This window comes from Triturus cristatus, chromosome 12 (assembly GCF_964204655.1).
Source record: "Triturus cristatus chromosome 12, aTriCri1.1, whole genome shotgun sequence".
NCBI lineage: Eukaryota > Metazoa > Chordata > Amphibia > Caudata > Salamandridae > Triturus > Triturus cristatus.
Window position 1 is genome coordinate 819,406,575 of NC_140595.1, and position 26,891 is coordinate 819,433,465.

At 47.1% G+C, this 26,891-nt stretch overlaps 1 protein-coding gene across 1 annotated transcript in view; it reads left to right on the forward strand.

The window, feature by feature from the left end:
- Positions 1–26,891, forward strand: part of LOC146782980 (IgGFc-binding protein-like) — a 334,560-nt gene that overhangs the window by 37,009 nt on the left and 270,660 nt on the right. Inside the window, exons 3-8 of the mRNA XM_085639314.1 lie at positions 4,971–5,117; positions 7,489–7,757; positions 11,510–11,594; positions 16,438–16,587; positions 21,602–21,766; positions 22,291–22,388. Of these exons, the coding sequence (XP_085495440.1) occupies positions 4,971–5,117; positions 7,489–7,757; positions 11,510–11,594; positions 16,438–16,587; positions 21,602–21,766; positions 22,291–22,388 (914 nt within the window). The remainder of the gene's footprint in view (positions 1–4,970; positions 5,118–7,488; positions 7,758–11,509; positions 11,595–16,437; positions 16,588–21,601; positions 21,767–22,290; positions 22,389–26,891) is intronic.

A 26,891-nucleotide genomic window follows, 5' to 3' on the forward strand; every position in this document is an offset into this window, starting at 1 on the left:
GATACTTCCATTATCTGGATTAATTGCCCTAAAGTCCATTGATTGGTGCTTAGAAACAGGGCCTGCCTTAACGATGTAAGATTAAGACTCATTATTGCTGTTGGCAGGAGCCTTACACAGATTACCGTCAGCGCCCGCCCTGCAGCTCTTGCTGCTCGGGCAAAGATGAGCCACACACGGGTGAATGAAGAGATTGCTTTAGGAAGTTACTACCTGTCAGAAGGTGGAGGTAGGATATTTTCAGGGTACAGGTTTTAAACGGGTGCTCTGATCTCAGCCATTTATTTATTGGCAGGTTTCTCATCAGGCTGCACAGTAACTCTATAAGAAATGGCGGAGACCATGGCACCAACACGTTGGTCTCAATGAGCAGCTTTAGAGGCAGTTTCAATTTCTGCCACGAGGTGGCAGTGCACACACACTTGGAGAACGGGAATGACTAAAACGATGGCTTAACCATTGTTAGTGATTGAACACCTAAATGGTTTCGATAGTTCAAACTGTGTTGTATTTTAGAAAGAGGAGAGCTTTGAACCCCGAAGTGGTTGACGTGGGGGTAAAATGGAAATGTGTCACAGTTAACAACAGCCTGAGTTCACTGCACTGTCGCAGAGTGCCCTCGGCACCAGTATCTGACTGTGATGAACACATAGAATTGCGGATTTTGGGGACAAGAAATATTTTGGGGACCCTGGGAAAGAAATACTAGGGAGCCCCTGATTGCAGCAACTTTGAAAGTTAGTGCCAATTTTTGGCTAATACAAGCCCTGTGTTGCCTAACAGTATTGAATGATACGACAAAGATGAAGGTGGAAATATACACGTGCGCCAGAGAGAAGGTCAATTTCCCAGAGTGCCCCTTGGACGGTGGGCGCCCTAAGTGTTTGCCCACTTTGCCCATGCCGTAAAACATTTCTGGGGATGGGTGCGGATCAGGGGCCGTATTACATAGAGTGCTCCAGGGGCGCAAAAGGCACTTTGGTACCACAGAAGGGTCCGCAGACGCTTGTGCAACCCCTTTTGTAATACTGATAGCACTGGCGCACATAAAGCGCCATCGCTATCTACAGGGGGCGTGCCCCATGTAAATGAGGGAATCCCTTTGCCTCTGTGCCTGCGCCGGATTACAGACGCGGGTGCAGAGGCAAAGAATCCATCAGAAGGGGTCCACTGACAGTGCGCTACCTAAAAGGTGGCGCACGGTCAGTGCGCCCCCTGAGGGCAGTCCTCTGGAGGGGGGAAAGGGTGTCCCACAGACCCCCAGACATTCCCTTACAGCCGGGTGTGGTCACTGACTGCACCCGCCTACAAAGAGATCTTTAATCCCCTTCAAAAGTGCAGGCGGGTTGGCGCCTGCACTGTGAAAATACGGAGCTGCTTTAAAGCGGCTGCTCCATTTTTCACAGGATTGCACTACAGCGCGAGTTTGGGGCTGCCCTGGGGGCAGCGCATTCATTGGGAATAGGGCGCAGGTTCACTGTTTGCGCCTGGTGCACCTTTTTAAAGGTGCGCCTGGCTAGAACAATGAAAATGCACACTTACCATAATACGACCCCAGGTTGGGGATTCCCAGTCTCTGGGAACACGAGGCAGGGTCCAGAAGGGTACTCCACTCAGGTAGACAAGCGCAAGGGAGTGCAAACGCGGGGAGCAGAGGTGATGACCTTCATGGTAGGATTGGTGGCAATGTGTACAAACACTTGGGGCCCGATACACGTAGGGCCTCTACCCTCATGGCAGGGGACCATCACGTATGCAAGTGACCCTCACTCGAGCGGGGGACCCTCACTCGTGCATGTGACCCTCGCTCATGCAGGGGACCCTCGCTCGTGCAGGCGACCCTCACTCATGGCGGGACCTCTGAACTGCAGTTGCATTGCAGAGGTCCCGCCATGAGTGAGGGTGCCCCGCCATGACTGCGGAGACTCCGCCACAAGTGCTGAAGTCCTTTGTGAATCGGACACTATTTCCAAAGCCGTACGGGGCATCAGGCCTTTTCCCGGGATTCTGGAAGGGCGGGGGGCACTTTTGTTACTGAAGGCTGGTTTTCTAGCGGTGCAGAAGTTTTAAAAGCACTGGTGAGTTCCTTGTATATCCAGCAGTTTCAGGCAACAATAAAAGTGTCAAGATAACTCTGGTGACTAATGTACCTGCTTAAGAGGGCAGTTTTGTCTAGGGGAAGTTTTGATTCCTCAAAGGTAGCACAGAGGGTTAATGTGCCTGCTGCAAAGAGCATGCACTGTTCAGATCACAGAACAGTATTTTATGTGCATAGCTAAGTGGGTTACTGCTTTTGTCACAGAGATCCTTTTGTTACTGTGCAGTTCATAAGTTTTTTTGTTGTTTTTCACAGAGTTTTTTATAGCGCAAACTGCACCCCAAGGTATCGTGTATCAGAGCGCTTTACATATCACCAGTTGCGTTACATGAGAACCCATTAATTTTTGTTAGGCACAGGGAGATTACGTGATTTGACCCGAATCACAGGATGTTCAGTGTCATTGCCGAGACTCGAACCCGGTTCCCCAGATTTGAGGTCGACCTCCCTAGCCGTTAGGCCATCTCCTCTCCCCTATAGTCACAATCATAATCTAGGTTAGAAAGTTATGCTTTTTTCCCAGTCTTTCTTTATCCTAATTTTGCTAAAAAGGTTTTTTTTCGGGTAGAAAAAAATTTATTTGAGTAAAGTCTACCCTAACCACTGTGTTATGTTCTGAATTTGTGCTTCCCCAGACCAAGGACTCTTAAAAAGTGCCTCCCTGTATGTATGATACGTGAATCCTGCTCCTTGTAGTCCCCTTTGCCTTATGTAACATTTTCTATACCCTGATTTACACTCATGACTCATTGTCTCTGTATGTGTGTGTGATGTAAAATGCTCCGACACCCTACACTGGTATGAGAGGCGCTATAAAACAAGTTAAATACATGTGAGAGAGGGGCTAAGGAGAGATGAGAGGCACTGTTAGAGGCAGTGACGGCTGCAACTTGACGGGGTTGGAGGGGCAAGGGCAGAAGTGGATGGAGGGGCCAGCGGGCAGGGATAGGGGTAAACGAAAGAAAATAAATAATAATAAAAAACACTTACCTGCAGGCTTGCTGCACATGCCGGAAAACACAAAACTAATTCAAGTACCCGTTTCCAGGTCCAGTCCAGTCCAGTCCCGAGATAACCAAAGACCCTGAAGATCACGGTGTCTCGAACCCATGCTGAGGCCCACGTTCCATAACACAGTAAACAAAAAGTGATGGATGGAATGCTTGAATGAATCTCAGCCACTGGAAATTACTGTGGCCACATCCCAGTCCACACCCACCTCAGTTTGGACCCAGCTATATGCAAATCAGTCTTGATCCTGCTCCAATGGGAACAGGCCGGCCCGTCAAGACTGATGTGCATATGGCTGGGCCCAAACTGAGGTGGCACTGTGGGCAAAACAATTATGGCTTAGCATGCGGCCCGAATGATTATCAATGGTTGAGATTAATTCAAGCATTCCATCCATTACTTTTGGCACACTTTAGTGTGTTACCCTAAGCGGGACCGGTAACCATAGCTTCAGTGGCCTAAAGCCTGGGGATGGGGGCTAGAAAAAGCAGAGTCGCAAGATGAAGGGATCCAACACCAAAAATGGCCCACTACTGCTTATCATGGTAACCCGGGTCTATGGGGCTACACCAAGACAAACTGATCCTCACGTGGAGCGGCCTGTGTGCTCATGCACAGCACACTCACGCTGCAGGCACACACACACACTTAGGTGAGGTAAGCAGTGGGGGAGGGGTCCAGTGAGTTCACGCAGGCAGCCGCCCCAATTTGAGATGGTGGTCAAAAGACGTGTGTGTCCGAAAATGTACCAATCCGCTTCCACCAGTCGCCAGACATGGCGACATCAGTCACCTATATTTAAAAGAAGTCCGCATTGAACCTCATCCCCTGCAGAGGCGAGTACTCTAAGAGGAACAGCTTGTCCCAAACATTGTGACACACATCTCTGGGAACTTGTGACTGTGTGAAATCAGGAGGAGTGGGTTACGGGGCTGCTGCACAAGAGACTTTGGACCTTACAGCTTCCTTATTTGAGGGTGGCTCCATCTTCTTGAACTTATATTTTTGTGTTTTGAGAATGAAATGAGGATAGGTTTGTGATAAATCTTCAGCATTGTGTTTAAATTGAACTCTGCCTCCTCTCTGAAGTCACACATTATTGATTTAGGAGAAGACACATGGCCTGATTTAGAGTTTGTTGGGCGGGTACCCCATCTCAAACTTCACCCAAATCCCATCAGCTTGATTACAAGTGCATTATATTCCAAAGCACTTGTAATAAGGCGGATGGGATATCCGTGACGTTTGTGACGGAGTGCCCGGCCACCAAACTCTAAATCAGTCCTACAGTCCTTGGCAGTAGAATATGCTTATTACCTTTCTACCTTCATGATATCTGTAACAACTATGGTTCTGTCACTGATAATCAGCTCTACAAAATGCGTTCATGGAATCTGGCTTCGAAATCACAAAGCGTTCAATATGTTTCGGCTGCTTTTGGGTCTGCATCAGGTGGATTACATGACACCTGCTTCATCATTTTCATTGGCTCAGCAGCAGCTCTCTTCGAGGGAGCAAACAGGCTACTTATGGTGGCTTTTCTTTGTAGCACATGCTAATGATTCCTAACACATATATTAAGTATAGCTCGGCATTGTACTTCCATGCAAGCCAAATTGACGTAGCTTGGGGGAGTTGTTCTCCTTCTGTGTGGTCAGCTCTAAGTTCAGCTCTGTTAGTTGCATGCCACATTGCGGCGAGAGAGTTGATAGCATGAGTCAGAAGGTGGACTCAGTATGTTTGCTGTTGGTGGTGTTGAGTGGGAAGCGTGTCTCTGTAGAAGAGCTAGAGATGGGTATATAAATAGAGGTGTTTTATTACTCACTAAAACTTTGCTAACGCCCTCCTTATCCCATCACAGCTGTTACAAGCGAGTGCAATTTTAATGACAACGCTCGCCCCTTCTGTAACTGGGCGCAGTCGAAGGACGATAATGGAGAATGGATCCGGACCAACGTGCCTACTCCGACGGAACAGACTGGCCCACCCGGGGACTACCCCGATGGAAGTAAGAAACTGAAGTACCCCAGTGGGGATCCCACTTACACCTGCCTCGACCTTAGAGTGCCAGAGGCCAGGTCTTTACCTCTGCCTTTGTACGTCTTCTACCATGTAGCTTCTTGGCATTTTTATTTTCTCCCTTTTCATTCTTTCCCCTTTTCCTTTCATTGATAATCCTCTTCCCACTTTTAACGTGATATGTTTTCTTTATTTTCGTTCTTCTATGTGAAAAACGTTTTTATCTTACTTTTGTTTGCACGTCTCTTGTATCCACCCACCCTTGCTTTCTTTTGTTAATTTATTTGTTCATTCATTTTTGTTTCTTATTCTTCTTTCTTTTTCTAATCTATGTCTATCATTCCTGCTCTTTCTTTCTGTCTGTTTCCTTTCAGTTTATTGACCTCTTTTTCACTGTTTTTACCACATTCTGACTGTTGCTATTTTTGTGGCTCTTGTTTTTTTCTTTCCTCCTTTGCTTTTTTCTACTTCTCTTCTGTCGTTACTCATTCATGTCTTAAACGCAGATATCTGAATGCTGCACTCTGGTTCCTCAGTTTGTGGTACCTGCTTCTTGCACCTGACTCTTGCAGTCAATTGCTGCCATATTTGAGGTGTTCCCGCTTCTCTGGCTTCACCTGTAGGCACTTCAGCTCTGGTCTACAAGATCTACCACGCGTAGGGCACAGACATCAACACTGAGGCCACGAGGCTGTGCTGCTGAAGGAATCTTCTGGCCAGCAAAGATCTCAGGCATGGTGGGCACGCAGAGCGCTTCCTGGCTCAAGCATTCAGCGGTGGAAAAGAACTGGGTCTACCTAATAACATCAAGTAACATAAACACCTTGCTGCCCCCTTGAAGTGTCTCACTTCCTGTAAGCCGCTCACAAGACAGCATTGCCCTTCTTCGAATCGCTTATCGCAGCTGGTGCGGTACCTTCCTCTGAAATAGTCTCTTTGGAGTCCGTTGTAGGAGCCAAAATAGAAAGACATAGAATCCACTACCTTTGTTCGTGGGCATATAAATAGGCAAGGACTCTGCGTCCTGTAATCTTTCTGATGCGTCCTTTTGGTCCTCCTTTTTCAATGTTTCTAAATCCTTCAATTCTCTGGTCTTGCGAAACTCAAGCAAGCACCTTCTTATGGTCAATTTTAGCCCCTTTTTAGATTATAGAAACCAGTTTCTCTATTCAAAAAGTGTCACTACCTAAACCATCATATTTTTTGTATTCAAAGGGCCGTCTTTCTGGTTTATCCCTTTTCCTTCACGACCTTCACAGGATAGTCTAGTAAGAGCTTCCTATTGGACTCTACTGTCTGAGGTCTACTGTAATAAAAGGCAAGCAATATCAGGAACTCTCCTTTAATACTGTGAGGCACTTTATATTGGCTGTAACCGTTTTAGTGATTACAGCCTCTTTTAATGTGAGGACTAAACATAAACACGTTTCTCCCCACTTTTGGCCTTCTTCAGGAATAATCAGGTTAGCTTGTACTATCGACAGCATGTTGGTGATGACGACTCTCTGGTCTCAATTCTGTCTTGTTTCTTGGTTGGGCCAGAACCACTACCTTCTGGAGGGAAGAAAGCACTTAAATTGTTGGAGGTGTCTCCTATTCTGGGACACCCAGCTTTCCAGAACCTGGAAGACGATTCCAGCGCCTACTCTGTGGCAGTAACTCTCCTTGTACCACTAACATCTCAATGTTCATGGCAAACGTCCCATAGCTCCAGGCAGCTGCATCACTTCTCATGTGATCTGTCCAAGCTCTCCATCTCAACTCGGCCTGATGTCAGGGGCATCTCTCTGAGATGGGGGACAGGAAGCCAATTCTCTGCCCGCATCGGGGTCCCAAGCTAACACTGAGGTGGCCTGGATGTCCATTGAAGCTTCAATAATCTCCTCCCAGACCCCAACTCATTACACCTTCAGAGGTCCCTGCTACATGGAAACCACCTATCAAAAGGGAATCTTTGCTGGGACCTGATAAAATGCAGCCCCCTCACCTGTCCTTTATAGTTCCTCCTCACTCTCTTTCTGTTTTTCATTCTTTATTCTTCATGTCTTTATTTTGGTTATTTATTTATTCTACATGCTAATGTAATTTTCCTTTTTCTTCATTCATAATCTGCTGTTCTCTTTTTTGTTCTTCTATTTCCGTGTTGTTCCGCTTTCAAAACTTTCTTTCATGTCGTTTTTTGTGTGTGGCTGTTCTCATTAGCTCAGAAGCGCAGTGAATCAAGCAATGACCATGGTACTAATTTACATACTGCAACCTGATGAGACCTATTGTAAATCTCACACCGGGCATGGGACATTTTGAGCTATCTGGCCTGTTATGCAGAGCCCTTCACACCCTGGCTTTTCTTTCCCTTGCAGAGGGATACTACATCCACCTGGAGTCAGGCAACCTTGAGGAGGGACAACGCATAAGGCTTGACAGTCCATCCTTTACGACCTCGTCGGACATCTGCGTGCAGTTTTACTACCACATGTATGGCATAGAGCTCAATACTGAGAGCCAGCTGAATGTACTGCTGAAGGACTCCTCTGGTCTGGTGAAGATATGGGGTGTGCAGGGAACGCAGAGCACTGCCTGGCTCCGGGGCTCAGTGACGATACCCCGCCGCAGCGGGAACCCAATACAGGTGAGTGTGACCCTGTATGAGAGGGGCAAATGCCACAACACAGCCCTGGAGGTACTCTAGAACTCACTGAAGGCCTCAAAGGCATGGAAGGTGTAAGGGGGCACGCAGAGCACCGCCTGGCTCCGGGGCTCAGTGGCGGTACCTCACAGCAGCAAGAACCCTATACAGGTGAGTGTCACCCTGTGGAAGAGCAAATCCCACAACACAGCCCTGGAGGTACTCTAGAACTTACTGAAGGCCTTAAAGGCATGGAAGGTATAAGGGGGCACGCAGAGCACCGCCTGCCTCTGGGCCTCAGTGACGGTACCGCGCCGCAGCGGGAACCCAATACAGGTGAGTGTGACCCTGTGGAAGAGCAAATCCCACAACACAGCCCTGGAGGTACTCTAGAACTCACTTAAGGCCTCAAAGGCATGGAAGGTATAAGGGGGCACGCAGAGCACCGCCTGGCTCCGGGGCTCAGTGGCGGTACCCCACTGCAGCAATAACCCCATACAGGTGATGGTGATCCTGTGGAAGAGCAAATCCCACAACACAGCCCTGGAGGTACTCTAGAACTTACTGAAGGCCTCAAAGGCATGGAAGGTATAAGGGGGCACGCAGAGCACCGCCTGGCTCTGGGCCTCAGTGACGGTACCCCGTCGCAGCGGCAACCCAATACAGGTGAGTGTGACCCTGTGGAAGAGCAAATCCCACAACACAGCCCTGGAGGTACTCTAGAACTCACTGAAGGCCTCAAAGGCATGGAAGGTATAAGGGGGCACGCAGAGCACCGCCTGGCTCCAGGGCTCAGTGGCGGTACCCCACTGCAGAAATAACCCCATACAGGTGATGGTGATCCTGTGGAAGAGCAAATCCCCCAACACAGCCCTGGAGGTACTCTAGAACTTACTGAAGGCCTCAAAGGCATGGAAGGTATAAGGGGGCACGCAGAGCACCGCCTGGCTCCAGGGCTCAGTGGCGGTACCTCACCGCAGCAAGAACCCCATACAGGTGAGTGTGATCCTGTGGAAGAGCAAATCCCACAACACAGCCCTGGAGGTACTCTAGAACTCACTGAAGGCCTCAAAGGCATTGAAGGTATAAGGGGGCACGCAGGGCACCGCCTGGCTCCAGGGCTCAGTGGCGGTACCCCACTGCAGAAATAACCCCATACAGGTGATGGTGATCCTGTGGAAGAGCAAATCCCACAACACAGCCCTGGAGGTACTCTAGAACTTACTGAAGGCCTCAAAGGCATGGAAGGTATAAGGGGGCACGCAGAGCACCGCCTGGCTCTGGGCCTCAGTGACGGTACCCCGTCGCAGCGGCAACCCAATACAGGTGAGTGTGACCCTGTGGAAGAGCAAATCCCACAACACAGCCCTGGAGGTACTCTAGAACTCCATGAAGGCCTCAAAGGCATGGAAGGTATAAGGGGGCACGCAGAGCACCGCCTGGTTCCGGGGCTCAGTGGCGGTACCCCACTGCAGCAATAACCCCATACAGGTGAGTGTGATCCTGTGGAAGAGCAAATCCCACAACACAGCCCTGGAGGTACTCTAGAACTTACTGAAGGCCTCAAAGGCATGGAAGGTATAAGGGGGCACGCAGAGCACCGCCTGGCTCTGGGCCTCAGTGACGGTACCCCGTCGCAGCGGCAACCCAATACAGGTGAGTGTGACCCTGTGGAAGAGCAAATCCCACAACACAGCCCTGGAGGTACTCTAGAACTTACTGAAGGCCTCAAAGGCATGGAAGGTATAAGGGGGCATGCAGAGCACCGCCTGGCTCTGGGGCTTCAGTGGCGGTACCCCGCCGCAGCGGGAACCCAATACAGGTGAGTGTGACCCTGTGGAAGAGCAAATCCCACAACACAGCCTTGGAGGTACTCTAGAACTCCATGAAGGCCTCAAAGTCATGGAAGGTATAAGGGGGCACGCAGAGCACCGCCTGGCTCCGGGGCTCAGTGGCGGTACCCCACTGCAGCAATAACCCCATACAGGTGAGTGTGATCCTGTGGAAGAGCAAATCCCACAACACAGTCCCTGGAGGTTCTCTAGAACTTACTGAAGGCCTCAAATGTATGGAAGATATGAGGAGGAACCCTACCTGGGAGGTAAAAATATATTTACCTCTTGAGACATCTATATAACACTGTACTGTGTAGAAAAACAGCTGTACAGTACAAAGGAAAAGATGGTGCCAGCCAGGTGGAACCACAAAAGTAGGATGAAAGTAAAATGCTACAGTGAGACCTTACTTTATAATGACATGAGCTAGAAGAAAGACTGGTGCTAAATATACAATATTATCAAGATAACTGAAAAAAGAAAGACTCAGCACGTCTATGCGGTGTAACAAGCCTCCCTGAAACAAACATTGGCAAAACCAGTAGGTCTGGGTTTAATGTGCTTGTGCAGCGTAAGCACATTAGAGACAGACAAGGAAATGAAAGGTGTACTGTTTTGAAGGCTCCCCTGCCTTTACAACAATCATGTTTTTGTTTCTGTGTCAAATGAAGCTAGGATGGCAAAGGAGTCTGTTACAGTCGCTTTTTAATTACTATTGCATAGAAAGAAATAAAGCACTATAATGAAGGCTCCCTTGTCACCAGACTGTTTCTTGACATATAAACAACAAGCACTGGCAAAGCTAATAGGTTTGATATTTGTAAGGTGAACACACAATTCATGCAACAAGTGATTAAATAGGGTGCACACATGTGAAATATACATGCATCCACAAGCATAGCCAGACATACGGTACATATGGATCAGCTATGGATAAACATACATGTAAATATGCATGCACAGACATACATCACAACACACAGACACATACATGTATGTGTGAGAACTGCAGGCTGCAAGTGGATACATCAGAAGATGGTTGGAGGTGAGCAGTGCAGGATGCAAAGGTGAACATTCATTGGGTGCAAGGAACTCGGGAGCTGTAGTGCAGAAGACGAGGTTGTCCTAGGGTGAGAAAGGCAATGAGAAAACTGAGAGGGTTGGAAATTAGAACAGAGCAGAATAAGATGAGTGAAGTCACAGTTTGAGGCCAATACAGTGGCCAACAACACTTGGCAATTCCCACAGACGCGACTAAAGATACTAAGAACAAGCACACAGTGAGCCGTAAAGAAGAAACTAGATGTGACAAAATAAAAGGACATAGAATAGAATCCAGGTAAAGAGACCGAAGAGGAGGAATCCCTATCCAGAGTACCGGTGACATGTCTGTGAGAGGTGTGGCTCACTGGTTAGAGGCGGCAGATCCGCAAGCAGAGAATCGGCCAGGGACCAGGGTTCAATTCCCGACGCGGCAGGGTCGTGGACCAGGGTCAAAACGGACTCGATAATTCTCGCCTCGGTACCTACTCTAACCAGGAACACACTCGGCAACTCTGGGCATTAGCTTGCCTCATCTCCACAACGGCCCCCCACATTCGCCGGGGATGCCTGGTTTCACCTTGGAGATACCCAGGAGGGACCATCTCACAGGGGTAGCCAGGACGGGTTCCCCAGCGGTCTACAGCGCCACGACGCCTCAGGGCAGCAGTGCGCTTTACAAGACACATACATTTACATTTACATTTACATGAGGCCATCAGAGGCCATCAGAGTCCCTGACAGCAAGCCCTGGAATGCTGAAATGCAGCACTGAGGTTGTAGCCAAGCCTTAGCTAGAGTGTCCACCGGTGCCCAAGAAGTGCCCAGGGCTGTGTCCCTGCACCGGGGCTTTACTGACATGTTGGTTGGTTCTTGCAGATTGTCATGGAAGCCGTCCGAGGAGACACGCCATACTTTGACACCGCGCTGGACAACATCGCCATCACTGAAGGACCGTGTGCACGTAAGGAGTCGTTGAGCACATATTTGGGTAGAAATGGGATTGCCAAGATTTATCTGTGCGCTTGATTGACTGATACACTGGTTCATTGCCAGACGCATTGCAAGAATTGAGGATCTAGATGGCAAGGCGTGTGATCTTATGTCAGTAGCGGTAAAATAATTGGGAAGTACTGTAGGGCCATCTAAACTATCCCTAAATGAATATTAAAATGAAGAGAAGAGAGGTGGAATCAAAAGTACCATGTTAAAAAAAAAAAAAAAAAAATAGAGAGAAAAAGAAAAACAGCTCACAATCAATTTTAGTGTTGGCCAGTTTTTATATGTGTCAATGTTTTTTTATGTATTGTCTGATTGTTAACATGTTTTAATTGCAATGATTTTTTTTGTTAATCAAGCAATAAAGATCTTATTAATATTATTATTGAATAGAGAGAGAATTTCACAAAAATTCTTATTCAGGTCTCTGCAGTATGAGATTTAGAGGCACAACCTCCTAATATAAAACCTTTATCCAATGGACACATTTTCCTTCCTATCATTGAAGGGAATTCTCAGTCCAGCCCCGACTAGCCCCGCCTCACCCATGCGCAGACGCTATTTACTTAGACTCACTTCCGGTCCTCATGAAATGTACTTGGAACCCACTGAAAGGCTGAAGCGTCGCAGATTGAGTTCCTGAGGCCACTTCTTCCTTGTTTCCTTCCTCCTTCACTTTGTTCTGTGTATCTAATATTCAAACTAGTCTTTGAGGACTGTTAGGCAGCTGAAATATTGTCTACATCCGGTTTCAATTAAATGTTTCAGATTTAAAAATGCTTCAGTAGTTATATTTTGAGTATTTTGTTCATAATTTCACATTTTCAGTTAAATTAAATGAATCCGGATATATATGTATTTGGTAGTGCTGTTACTTTGCCTGAACCCCAGAATCCCTAAGGATCCTTCCGTATATATGGGGAAGTAATCGAAAAGCCACCAGCGACAGTCATCGTGTAGCTTTTGTGCCCAGTAGTGTGTTACTTTTTCTGTCGTCGTGAAAAGCAGCGTGAGCTCACGTCTCTTAAAAGTAGTAACTCAAATAGTGACGTCAGGTCCTTCCCGCGCCTCCTTTTCGACATTATCATGTCTGCTGGTGCCTAAGTCCAGCTCGCAAAGATTGTCAAGTGTCCGAATACTATTAGCATAATTAGTGCCCTTATTAATGTTATTAGTGATTGTAGTAGCAACGCAAGTATTTTTCTTACATGGTTTTTGATTTTTTTAAAAGTATTTGTGCTTTTATAATAATTATTTAATATTATTAATATTGAATATTACAGTAATACATCAAAGAATGATGGTAATGAATATTATGGTCACCCATGGCTCCTTGAAGGTGCATTAACAGAGCGGACTACATTACCAAGTCATTAGCTACTACTAAAGCCACTACTAGTATCACCATTGATAATATTATTAACTATTATTAAATAATGATTAATATTAAGTTATTGAAAAAGGTAATTAGAAAGTCTAATTTACACAATCATCAATTAAAAAAGAAAAATCCTGACTCTTGCAAGAGCTCGTAAACAGTATGCGTAATGGCAATAATTATGATAAATAGCATTTATCCAATAATTCATGAAAAATAAGTTGGAATGGGCCTTTAACAGTACTAACCCAAACAATAATAGTAATACCTAACAGCATTGACTCATATAGAAGTGATACCAATAATAAATCTACATCAGTTGGTTCTATTAATGAGCCTTTCAAAGGTCATGTGGTACCTGGTATTTTTAAAATAGCAGTACAGGAACCTATTCACAAACAATGCAGGAATCTATGCAGGCAATGGGGTACAACTCCGATCTGCGGTGTTGCCCATATTCGTTGAGCTTTGGAAATCCCCACACATGAATTCCTGGGTAAGCTGTGGCTCTCATAGTGTCCCTGTCGATGAGCTGTCACGCCTAATATAATTTCACTTTTCTCTTTGTATGGAAATTTCTTTCAATGTAAAAAATCACTTTCCTTGCACGTGCTGAAAAAAATGCTGTTTGTAGAATTTTTTGGATACGTATTGTATGATTCATCCCTATATGAAGTTTGGAAGTGCAAATAATTAGGATATAAACATATTGCAAATAAATCGTTTCCAGTTTTGCTCTTCTCTTGAAATGCTGTGGTCCTGTTGAGATCCTTTGAAGATAAAATAGTCTCTTGGATATAGGATGGTCCACTTGAGATAGTGTTGTTTAATGGGGTTGTGTGGTCCTCTTGAGATGCTGTGACTCCTAGAAATTCCCTAGAGTTAATGTAGACCCCTTGACATACTGTTGTCAACTGCAGGTTGCGTGGTGCTCTTCTGATGAGGCTGCAGTGCTATTGAGATGCTGTGTTCCTCATGAGAGACTGCAGTACTCTTGAGATGCTGTGTCCTCGCGAGTGGATGTAGTGCTCTTGAGATTCTGTGTCCTCGCGACAGGCTGCAGTGCTCTTGAGATGCTGTGTCCTCATGAGAGGCTGCAGTGCTCTTGAGATGCTGTGTCCCTCACGAGACCCTGCAGTGCTCTTGAGATGCTGTGTCCTCGTGAGACCCTGCAGTGCTCTTGAGATGCTGTGTCCCTCATGAGAGGTTGCAGTACTCTTGAGATGCTGTGTCCCTCATGAGAGGCTGCAGTGCTCTTGAGATGCTGTGTCCTCGTGAGACCCTGCAGTGCTCTTGAGATGCTGTGTCCCTCATGAGAGGTTGCAGCACTCTTGAGATGCTGTGTCCCTCATGAGAGGCTGCAGTGCTCTTGAGATTCTGTGTCCTTCATGAGGGGCTGCAGTGCTCTTGAGATGCTGTGTCCTCGTGAGAGGCTGCAGTGCTCTTGAGATGCTGTGTCCTCACGAGAGGCTGCAGTGCTCTTGAGATGCTGTGTACCTCATGAGAGGCTGCGGTGCTCTTGAGATGCTGTGTCCTCACAAGAGGCTGCAGTGCTTTTGAGATGCTGTGTCTTTGCGAGAGGCTGCAGTGCTCTTGAGATGCTGTGTCCCTCACAAGAGGCTGCAGTGCTCTTGAGATGCTGTGTCCCTCACAAGAGGCTGCAGTGCTCTTGAGATGCTGTGTCCTCGTGAGACCCTGCAGTGCTCTTGAGATGCTGTGTCCCTCATGAGAGGTTGCAGCACTCTTGAGATGCTGTGTCCCTCATGAGAGGCTGCAGTGCTCTTGAGATTCTGTGTCTTTCATGAGGGGCTGCAGTGCTCTTGAGATGCTGTGTCCTCGTGAGAGGCTGCAGTGCTCTTGAGATGCTGTGTCCTCACGAGAGGCTGCAGTGCTCTTGAGATGCTGTGTACCTCATGAGAGGCTGCGGTGCTCTTGAGATGCTGTGTCCTCACAAGAGGCTGCAGTGCTTTTGAGATGCTGTGTCTTTGTGAGAGGCTGCAGTGCTCTTGAGAGGCTGTGTCCCTCACAAGAGGCTGCAGTGCTCTTTAGATGCTGTGTCCTCGCGAGAGGCTGCAGTGCTCTTGAGATGCTGTGTCCTCGCAAGAGGATGCTGTGTCCCTCACAAGAGGCTGCAGTGCTCTTGAGATGCTGAGTCCTCATGAGAGGCTGGAGTGCTCTTGAGATGCTGTGTCCTCTCGAGAGGATGCTGTGTCCTCACGAGAGGCTGCAGTGCTCTTGAGATGCTGTGTCCTCGCGAGAGGATGCTGTGTCCTCACGAGAGGCTGCAGTGCTCTTGAGATGCTGAGTCCTCATGAGAGGCTGCAGTGCTCTTGAGATGCTGTGTCCCTCCTGAAAGGATGCAGTGCTCTTGAGATGCTGTGTCCTCGCGAGGGGATGCAGTGTCCTCACGAGAGGCTGCAGTGCTCTTGAGATGCTGTGTTCTTCACAAGAGGCTGCAGTGCTCTTGAGATGCTGTGTCCCTCCTGAAAGGCTGCAGTGCTCTTGAGATGCTGTGTCCTCGCGAGGGGATGCATTGTCCTCACGAGAGGCTGCAGTGCTCTTGAGATGCTGTGTCCCTCATGAGAGGCTGCAGAGCTCTTGAGATGCTGTGTCCCTCCTGAGAGGCTGTAGTGCTCTTGAGATGCTGTGTCCTCGCGAGGGGATGCATTGTCCTCACGAGAGGCTGCAGTGCTCTTGAGATGCTGTGTCCCTCACGAGAGGCTGCAGTGCTCTTGAGATGCTGTGTCCTCGCGAGAGGATGCTGTTCCTCATGAGAGGCTGCCGTGCTCCTTAGTCGCTGCAGTTCTCACAGGAGGCTGCAGTGCTCTTGAGCTGCTGTGGTCCTTTTGAGATATTGGCTTTCTCGAGATTTCTTGGAGATAGTGTAGCCCCTTGAGATAGTGTTGTTCTATTGTGATAGTGTGGTCCACTTGAGGTAGTGTGATCCTCATAAAATTGTGGCCCTCTTCTGTGAACTGTGCTGTGATCCTCCTGGGATAGGGCCTTTTTAGGGTAAGTCTAGAAGAGGGTGGAGGATTGTGCCTTCTCTATTTGTATGTATTAGGCGGAATAATTTCCACTCGTTCTTTGGTAATTTTCAAATGCGTAATGTTTATTTATATTGTCGTGCATAGAACAAAAACAAAGAAACAGCCGACACGTGTTTCGCCCATATGGCCCATCGGCAGAGGACTTTTTCAAGGCAGGGATTCGTGGCTGACGATTGTGTTCCTTTCGAATGATGTGTATAGGTCTCTGCGGTCCTAGGAACAAAACAAGTGTAGTTTGCCTAATGAGAAAGCGAGTGTCTTGAGAAAACATCCCTCTTACATCATGATCATCCTGAGATACTGTCTCCCTTCAGATTGTGGTCCTCTTAGCTCGCTTAACATAGAGATGCTCACAGGTGTTCTTCCTGTTTGCCTTTCAGCTTGCGTGAAGACCTGTGACTTTGATGAACCAAATAACTTCTGTGGCTGGAATGCTTCCGTGAGCTCGGATGGTAATATGTGGGAGCAGTGGAACGGACCCTCCAACAACCCGGACACAGGACCTGACAACGACTTCTCCAGACCTGGCTGTGAGTACCATTCCCTCCTAACGCCTTCATCCGAGCAGTACTGCCCTCCTGAGATGCACTGAGCATCTCTGAGTGTATGTGCAGGTTTGCCATGAGCCTCTTTACTCACAGCACCTCCAGGCACCTAACACATACTGTGATCTTAGCACGTGTAACTTGATGTTAGTGGGTAGATTGCGACAGCAGGGGATGTAAGAAGGGCTTGGCTGCAAGAGAGAGAGAGGAGAGGGAAGAGGGGGTCACCTCTGGCAATGGAGCAGTGCCCACCTCTGATGTTTGTGGACTCGAACACATCTCATGGGTCTTATCTGCTACTGCAGTGGTTCCCAACCTATGGTCCCGAGGGGTCCGCGAAGCCTCGTCAGAGGGTCCGCGACTACTTAGAAAACTCAATAATATTTTCTGAGCAATAAAGTGTATATAAAAAAAGAAGCCAAACATACAATTGAATTGTAAAACTTACTGTAAATGGGAAGGAATTGGAAACGGGAGGCTAAAAATTTAGTTTGTGTCCTCAGATTGATTCAGGGGGGCAGTGCTGGTGAAGCAGGCAGAATATAGGGCCTGGTTACAAATCTTGGCGCACAGGGTTACTGTGTCACAAACACGACAGATATCCTGTCCGACAAATTACATGTTCCATAGGATATTACAGAATTGTAAATTAGTTGACGAGATATCCGTCACGTTTGTGACCGAGTAATCCTGTCCGCCAAGATTGTAGTCAGGCCCATTGTATGGATGATGAACGGCAAAATTGAATTTAGAAAACTCCAACCTTTCTATTAAAACATTTTTTTTAATGTTTTATTTATATGTGTTTGGGAATTAAATAAAATGTGTCATTTGTGTTTTTGTTTGATGAATGCTTTTTTTCTGTATTGTTTTGTGGTACAAATCATCGCTAATACTTAGGCCGGGGTTCCTGGCTTCCAGTATTGACTCAGTGGGGGTGCCCAGATTCCAGTAATGATTAAGTGGGGGTCCCCAGAAGTCAAAAGGTTGGGAACCACTGTACTATTGCACCAAAATGTTATGGTTCAGATATCATTATAAACTTCTGGTAGCTGAGCCGACTCACAGAAGTAGGCAAGATTCTCCTCAGAAAGCCCTTTAAGCTACCCAAGGACCATGCGTATCCATATCTGCGAGAATCTGGGTTTTGCCAGGACTGAGGCGTCTTGCCACAAGTTGAGGTTGTGTTTAATGAGTGAAGCTTGGGAAGAGGATGTAGTCTTACGGCTAGAGCGGACGGCGTCAAAGCTGGGGAACCGGGTTCAAGTCTCGGCAATGACGCTCAACATCCTGTGATTCTGGGCAAATCACTTAATCTCCCCATGCCTAACAAAAATAAATGTGTACTTGTGTAACGAAACCTATGTAAAGCGCTGTGATACCCGATATCTTCGGGTCTAGTTCGCGATATATAAAACTCTAAAAAAAAAAGAAGAAGCTTGAATAGGGCTGTTATAACCCTGCAGCCTAGGTGAGCTCCCCACCCTGTGATTGGCCGGCCCTCCAGTACACTGTGACCTTGGCCCTTTTGACTAATACAAGGTTTCAAGAGGAGGGTTTCAATCCACAATGGTCAGGAGCCCTTACCTAACATTGTTTTGGAGATGCTTGTCCCACACAGCGTTATGAACTCTGCCCCACACTATCTGACCTGCATAGGTCAGGCAGTTAAATATGGTATTTACTGCCTCTTGTTCTTCATTTATGGCATGCTATAGACCCACTAAAGGTGCTCGTTTTATCTCACAGTTTTAGCTTGTGTTTTGTGGAAGAACTTGCCTAGTTGCTGTAGCTAGGCAGCAGAGTCACACAACAGGCCACCATGGTGTAAATGATGAACTGTCTCTCCAGTTCCTGCCCCTAACTTACTGTTTTTTCCTGGACTCTTATTCACTTCTTCTACATTGAGGCCAGTAAGAAATTCATGTTAAACATTCAATAATAGCCTTGTACTCCTGCATCCGCCCTGCAAAAGAAATCCATTGCCTGTCTTCCTTGATCACGCGCCTCTCTCGTTTACTGCCTGGAGTCCAGTGATATGGAATTGACCACTATCCATTGAAGGACTGTCCCTGTTGGTTTCAGCCCCAGCGGTGAGGGTAGCGTCTGTTTAATGGGTGAAAATCTTTGGGCCAAAAATGCTACGGAAGACAAAAAGAATTAGAGTAAAAAAGCCTTTGGGGGAGGGCTGCACGGGTTAGTGCTAGTGGTAGAAGTAGGCCTCTGGTTAGGCTTAGGGTGAGTGCTAAGTTCAAGGTAGGAGTGAGGGGTAAAGATAGGGAGAGGGGTTGGCTTAGTGTTATGGTTCATGTTAGAACTAGTTTAGTGTTAAGTTTGAGGGTAGGGTTAGAGAAAGGGTTAGGGAGAATGTTAGGTTGGTGGTTAGGGATAGAGTTAAGTTGAGTGTCCGGCTCAGGCTTAGTGTTACGGTTAAAGTTTGAACTTGTTTAGTGTTAAGTTTGAGGGTAGGGTTAGAAACAGGGTTAGGGAGAGGGTTAGTTGGCGGTTGGGGTTAGGGATAGAGTTAGGTTGAGTGTCCGGCTCAGGCTTAGTGTTATGGTTAAAGTTTGGACTAGTTTAGCATTAACTTCAGGGGTAGGGTTAGAGACAGGGTTAGTTGGGTAGACTCTACCCTGAAGCTAACACTCTACCTGGTAGAGTGTTAGCTTCAGGGTAGGAGTTATGGGTAAAGTAGGGTAAGTGTCAGGTTTAGGGTTGGAGTTATGGTTCAAGGTAGAGTTACCATGTGACACCGTCTAAGCTCTAAAGCAGTTAACAATGTGAGGTTCAGTGGAGAGAAAGAGGAGGTTTGAGTCCCTTCAGATGGCGGGTGCCCGTGTCCATTATTATTCAAGGGCGACATATTATTCAAGTGCGACCCCTGCCATGTGGAGAGTTTACTTTAAAAGTATCATCACATCATGGGGAGCGCTGGAGACCACATACATGTCCCATCAGATCCTGGGATGGAGCTAGAGACCTGTTACTCATATTATTATCATATACATGTTAAATGCATCATCCTATCTTCAGGTGCAGCTGGAGACCTAATACCTGAAGCATCTTATCCTGGGATGTAGCTAGAGACCCACTACTTATACTATCATATCTTGAGCACAGCTAGAGACTGAATACATGGATTACCATATCTGGGGGTGCAGCTAGATATCTACTACATGCATCGTCATAGGTTGAGGTGCAGCTGGAGACCTAACACATGTATCATCACATCTGCGTATCTGGGGGTGCAGCCAGATATCTACTACATGCATCATCATAGTTTGAGGTACATCTGGAGGCACCTAATACATGTATTATCATATCCTGGGATGGAGCTAGAGACCTGTTAACTCATGTTATCATATCTTGAGTGCAGCTAGACACTGAATAAACATATTATTACATAGCTATTAAATGCGTCATCCTATTGTGAAGCCCAGCCTAGACTAAATACACATATCATCTTATCTTGGGGTGCAGCAAGAAACCTTATGCATGAAACACGAGGTGCAGCTGGAGACCAAATACATGTATCATCACATCCTGGGATAGAGCTTGAGACTTATCACATCACTCATACTATCAGATCTTGAGTGCAGCTAGATACTGAATAAATATATTATCAAATACCTATTAAATGCATCATCATAGTTTGAGAAGCAGCTGGAGACCAAAAAGATGTATCATCACATTTGCATATATGTGGGTGCAGCTAGATATCTACTACATGCATCCTCATATCTTGAGGTGCAGCTGGGGACCTAACACATGTACCATCATACCTGGGGTGCAGCTGGGGTCTGAATGCACATATTGTCAAATCTGAGGGTGCAGCCAGAGGTCTAATACAAACACAATCATGTATTGGGGTGCCCCAGTAAACAAATACATGTGTTATTAAAGCCTGGTGTGCACCTAGTGATCAAGTACATGTATCATGTTTTTTTGGGGTTCTTTTTGGGCTCTATAGTTGCACCCTACGCTTTTGTATGTGTTGTGGAATTCAGAGACTAGGGTTCTAATCTCGGCTTCTCCACTTGACTAGTAGATTCATCCTAGGAACATATGTCATCTCCCTCTACCCAATTTCCCAAATCTACAAGAATTGGGTGCTCCTAGGATCGGGTACACTCACAAGGGCTCAGCGACGTGGAAAGGGAACGTACACTGTAGTGATTTGTACAAAAGTATGATAATCAACTTGTCTCCTGAAAGCTGAAAACCACCCATTTGAGCGTCATATCATAGGGGAAAAGGCTGAGCAATAAAAATACTATCTCACCCCAGAGTGGCTCCCTTGTTTTGGGAATGGCTTAGTTTTATTTCCATTTTTATTTTATTAAACACTTTAATAAAGTGCGGTACACCTCAGCAGCTGCTTCAACGCGCTTGATTGCTCTGTGTTGTTGCATCCCCGGCATGTAGACCCACAGGCAGCATGGTCTTGTGTTGGGCTTCTGAGGTGGCCCTGGTGACCTCCTGATCCAGGTTCTGGTGGCCTCGGTGGGATCTTCATGGTGATGAAGGTAAATCCTTGACCTGAGTGATAAGGAGGCCCCTCAGCTTCTAGAAAGATTCATGTACGAGTACGTGGGCTGCACCTAGTCCTGTGACTAACGTATAAGACCTGTTGTTGGTGATCACATGGTCCTGCAGAAGAGACTGGCGTTTCATTCACTTTTGAAGCAAATGTCGTTGTTTCGAGTCTCATCAGTGGGAGGGAGTTCCAGAGTAAAGGGAGTTCACTTGTATGTGTACTGAGGTCCCCCAAATCTCTTGTACCTGGCTGGGCTCACAGAAGTAGGACCAGGGTGTTAGACCCATGGTAGTGGGTCACTTTGTGTGGTCAGAGTAGTTTTGAGATAGCCAGTTTATCACCAGGTATGGCTCGTTCCTGTCATTGGTGGATGGCTTGTGCGTCTTGCCGCTGCACTGCAGTCTGATTGGTGCACTCTTTGCCTAACTTGTGCTCATGATCTGTTCATATCTCTCCTTGTAGTTGGCCAGTACATGCTGTTGGATTCTGAGCTCGCAGTCCCGGGCACCAGGGCTGCGCTGGAGAGTCCAGTTGAACAGTCCTTCGGCTGCATGCAGCTCAACTTCTACTACTACATGTACGGGGCATCTTCGACCATGCAGCTCAATGTCTACGGCACCAAGCCAGGTGAGTGTGGATGAGAGAGAGGGCAAGAGACAGAAGAAAGCCAACATGACGGGTGCCCGCTGGGTGGCTCCATTCTTGATGCTAAGCTTTATGCCACTGCATATGGAGTATGAGGAGTATTCGTGTACTTGCTAGAGCTGCTCTGGGTGGCCACAGCAACCCCAGCAGCTTGCACAGTCCATGAGGAAGAGAGGTATCCCTTATTTAACAGCGACACCTAGTGTCCAGTAAGAGTATAGCATGTATTTGTTTCAGGGTAGTGGCTGCAGGCTGACTGGTGGCCACTGGAGGCACTGTAGTGTCGCCTCTGCTGTTGAAGAGAGGTGGTGGGGAAAGGGGAGAGCCCTGAATAAGGGAAACAGATGAACAATATCGACTGATCCCCTGTCCTGCCTCCTGGCGTGCAGGAATAGGGCATAGGCGTTGGCGCCAGCGCTGTTAGAGAGCGACCAGTAGATAGGTTGATGATGATAGAACATGCATCATTGCATCGTCTTAATGCCGAGTCTGCGTTGAATCCACAGGTGGGACCTCTGGAGTCGCCTTGTTCCATCTGACCGGGAATCAAGGCCAAGGCTGGAAGAGGGCGGAAGTAACTTACACCGGAACCTCTGAAGTGCAGGTACGGCCCTAACAGACTCTGGCCCACCCTGCCCCGTCACTCCCAGGCGCCGAGCTAGGATTGAATTCATGGTCATCATTGGGTTTGGGACTGGGTATGTGTTTGTATTTGGGACGCAGGTAAGAGTATGTCAAACACTTCATGCTGCAGCCTTTTGTCCTTCACACTTTCACAATGGCCAATAATGGAGCTTGCTAAGAACATGTGGGCTGAAATGTCACTCACTCCATGCCATGGATGGGCTCAGCCAATCACACGAGCTGTTACATCACCGGTCAGGTTATTATAACATACTGCTCTGGCAATCTCTCACCAGCTGCAAGGTGCCCTGGATCCAAGGGTCCTTTGCAAGCTGTGAGAGGTAGTAAGGCTTTGAGAGAGTCTCCACGTGGGACCAGGCTGATGAAACTTCATTTTGGAGAAATGTGAAAAAAACAATCTCTAAATGAAGAAATACCTTTACCACAAAACAGTATGCTTTCTTGGAGAAAATCAATGTCTTTTTAAAAAGCGTCGTGATAGTCCTTTGTTTACCGCAATACCCTGAGCTTTAATAAAAAACAAAACAAAAGGAGGATGACGCTGTAAGACAGAAGAGGCAACTGAAACGAAGACCAGAAGAGAACAAAGGAGGATATAGAGGGTGGGGGAGGTGTAGAGGGGGTGGGGTGAGTAGGTAAAGGAATAGGGGAAAAGTCTTGAGGGGCAGCACTAGGGGTATTAAAGACCGAGTGGGCAAAAGAACAAGAGGGGAGGGGGGGGGAGAGAGAGAGTACGGTATTCCCAGGATCACACAAGCAGGTTGAGTGTGGAAGCTGTCATTTATTCTCACGTTTGTTTGGCTCTGCAATTGGAAACCCTTACTCCTCGGCCATATCTTCTCAGACCCATGCATTGCTCAGCACTTGTAATATGTCAGGGGACAGAGGGTGTTGGGAATGTCTTCAAACCCGGCCTCCACCCAGAAAGGGCAGGAGTAGGATCCTCCAAGATGGCCGCTGTAAGTGCATCATTTGAGTAGTTTCCCAGTTTGTTATGACTCTGTGTAATGCACATTGGACCCTGGGTATTCAGAGAATGCTAAACTCCTTCCAGTGTAATCGTTCACACTCTTAGGTATGGTAGCCAGGTAAGGCCGCAGTAATGTGGCACTCACATTGCGCCAGTGGCATCAAAGGCAGATGTCACACTTGGGCTACGGTTTGGGCTTAAACATGTTTTAAAGACTATTGCTAACATTAGCTAAGACTTCTCTCAGTAGTGCCTTGAAGCCCAGAGGGCATGGGTGCCTAATGTGTAGGCGTGAGACCACTGGCATCACTCTACAGTAACAGGATTCAACAAGCGTTTGCCATGCAATAGGTCTCGCATTTTAAAAGTTAGACCTATTGGCGTTGTAAATGCTAATGGTTTTTATTCATATTGTTTTGGTTGCCAGGGGGGAGGGGCTGGGCTTCCCAGACTGACTGTGTGTGTTCACTGTGTGTCTAGTGAGTGCATGGGGTATGGCAGGGTGCTATACAAAGACTTTAGCTCATTGAGGAAGACTTATTTGACAACATAAACATAGGTAGGGTAAAGCAAGGCATTTGAGTACGTGGTGGGGGTTAGGGGAGAGAACAGTGTGCAGTTTGTCCCAAACTGCAATACAATAAAAGCTCAACCGAATCAGTGCGATTCAATTTAAAATCAAGTTGTGCGAAGAAAAATATTTGGCTTTTTATTTATACATAAAACAGTCTCTGCATACAAAGTAAGGAACATCGCTGTACAGTAGATCTTTCAGAGTGCACTCTACCAGCACCGAAATCGTCAGTAAAAAAACAATGGTACTCTTACGAGAGAGGTATGGTCTGGAGTAGGCCTGGGCTAAATTTCCGTTCCGCTCGCGGAAATTGCGATAATTTGACATTTTCGCATTCCGCGGAGAGCGCGAAAATGTCAATATTTCCACATTCCGCAGCTTAGCGATAATTTGTTTCTTGCTCGCGCTGTAAAATAATACATTCTCGCGAGCGCGCGATCGCCTTACCTGAATCCCCGCGTTCGCCGACAAGTTTTCCCGATCCGGTCGCGTTCTCCACGAGATGTTGGATTGTTGGTAGCCATTTGCGCTGTCTCGCGACAGTTCGCGCCCACAGTAATGTCATTGGTCGCGCGATCACGTCTTTCTTCTCGCGATCATGCACCGCGAGAAGAGTGAAAACAAGATGGCCGCGCCCGCGAGCAACCGCATGGGTAAGTTAGCGAGCCGCGACCACGCAGAAAATACCGCGAACGGGCGGGAAAAAAACTTCCGCATCTTCGCGATATTTCCGCGTGTTTGCAGAGATTTTTAACATTTTCGCGATAATTTGCGAAAGTCACTTTCACAAATTCCGCCCACCCCTAGTCTAGAGCAATTGACTGACTGGCACTGCACGTCAGAGATCTTGTCTCTGAGCACCTTCAGGTACAAGATTTCTTTAATCCGTGTTCACTGTGGAAAACAGACTGAATATAGTTGTAAAGCTGGAAGGCTCTCCATTTGAGTTTGCTATGGATAAATACATCTACGAAAAGACAGCCAATACCTAAAGGGTACTCCACTGAACTAGCACAACGAACCAGCAAGTTGGTTTCAGAAATATTACAAAACCCTTAGAGGCGAAGAAGTGGCAAAAAAATTAAAAAAACAAGATGTGCCTCAAAGCATGAGGTGAGTAAATGTTCTCGAAATAAAACAAAATGTATAAGTATAAGCACCCAAATCTGTAATCTTGCTCAGTGGCAAAAGCCTTGTAGCTACGCCATCTTCGATTGTTAACTAACAAAGTAAAAGCACGCAATTTACTCACTGAGTTCGGATAATCGGAACGTAGTCAGTCTATTGCTGAAATGTAATTAGGTGAAAACAAACGTGACATGCACGTTTGAAAGGTGCTGGTTAGTCAATCGAAAAAATTTGATTTGTCCACCACATGTAATGAAACTAAGCAAAACACTTTGGATATATTATACATGCTACAACCTAAATATTGACAAAGATATTCGTTGTAAACGATGCGTGCAACAAATAATTAGCTCTTTAAAAATAAACAACACGCAAGAATTAAATATGAATAAAACAATAAATACAATGACAAATTCATTGCAGCACAGTCCTGGTTATTGCCCCCGGTCTGGGTACTTACGCACCTCGGACTCTGACATGACGCGGACGGCGCGAGATACGGGGCAGCTGACTGCATATGGCAGCCAGGAGAGTAAGGCACTGGAACGGATCACATGCCCTTCAGCTGGAGGCTAAGTAGCGCCCCTGAGGGAATGAGAACAGCGGCACTGTCAGGGAAGGCACTGCCACAAGTAGGCTACGGTTCTGCCGGCGCGAGGGGGCTACACTGAGGCAGGCAGTGATCATGACAGGTAAATGCAGTCACTGTGCTAGTGAGCTGTGCCGTGTTAGTTATTCCACGTGCCCTCCTCTGAACTCCTGCCTGTGCAGCTCTACTGTTTACAATTGCTGCATGTTTCGGAGTTGCGAAAATGTGCGTTAATGTTAGGCAAACTGTTTGTGGATTCCACAATGTCAGAACCAGAGCTGGGTGGGCCGAGTCTGCACAGCATGACCCGCAGCTGCAGCGCTGCTGGTGGTCTGATGCAGCGGTGGCTGCCCCTACAAACATAAAAAGTATGGCGGCCGAATCTATGTGTGTGGTGGCCCGTGAAGTGGGCGCCATAGTAATAAAAGAAACACCATAAAAATAGGCGCCGAGGTAAATATAAAGCATGGCGCCCCCGAACTTTTTATGCATGTGCAAAGGAAGAAGAGGGGGGCGCCTTGCTAACGAGAGGGATGCCGTTCTAAAGCATGTGCTGCGCCTATGTAGATAGTAACACCAGAACCAATTGTAGACAAGTAGTCCCCAACAGGAACCGATTAACAACTACAGTGTAAGGAAACTGTAGTTGGCCAGTGCTCCTGAACTAAAAAACCAGCAGTGAAGTATCGGGAGCCCACCAATAAGGAGCCTAGAAATGCAAGCAACGGAGAAGTTAACCAATTGGAGCAGAAGGCGGGATTATACTCCATATGGAGTGATTAAAAGCAGGTCTTGCAGACAGCGCATGCGCGCTGATGCTCGACCTAAAAATGTTTTGTAATGCGTAGGCTGAAGCACCCCTTCTGTTTTGGTATAGGCCTGCCCTAAATACAAAAGTCATATTTTCATAAGCTGACTCAGGAAATTGAAGCTAAATCATCTTTGCCGCATTCTATTATATATTAAAGATCAGAGTCAGTGGGGGTGTTAGATGATTTCAATGAACCATCTCTGCCTGAACCTTGACTGATTCCAATCTGGATCTGCCAATGTCCCACCTCGTACAGTGACCTTAGTTAGATTGTCCCCGCCCAGGGAGTAGGTGTGCATGGCAGCCATTGGGAGAGCAACAGTGTGTTTTTGGGCAGCTGCCTCCTGGACGTTTCCTAGCAGGAAGTCAGGGAAGGGCGACTGTGGGAAC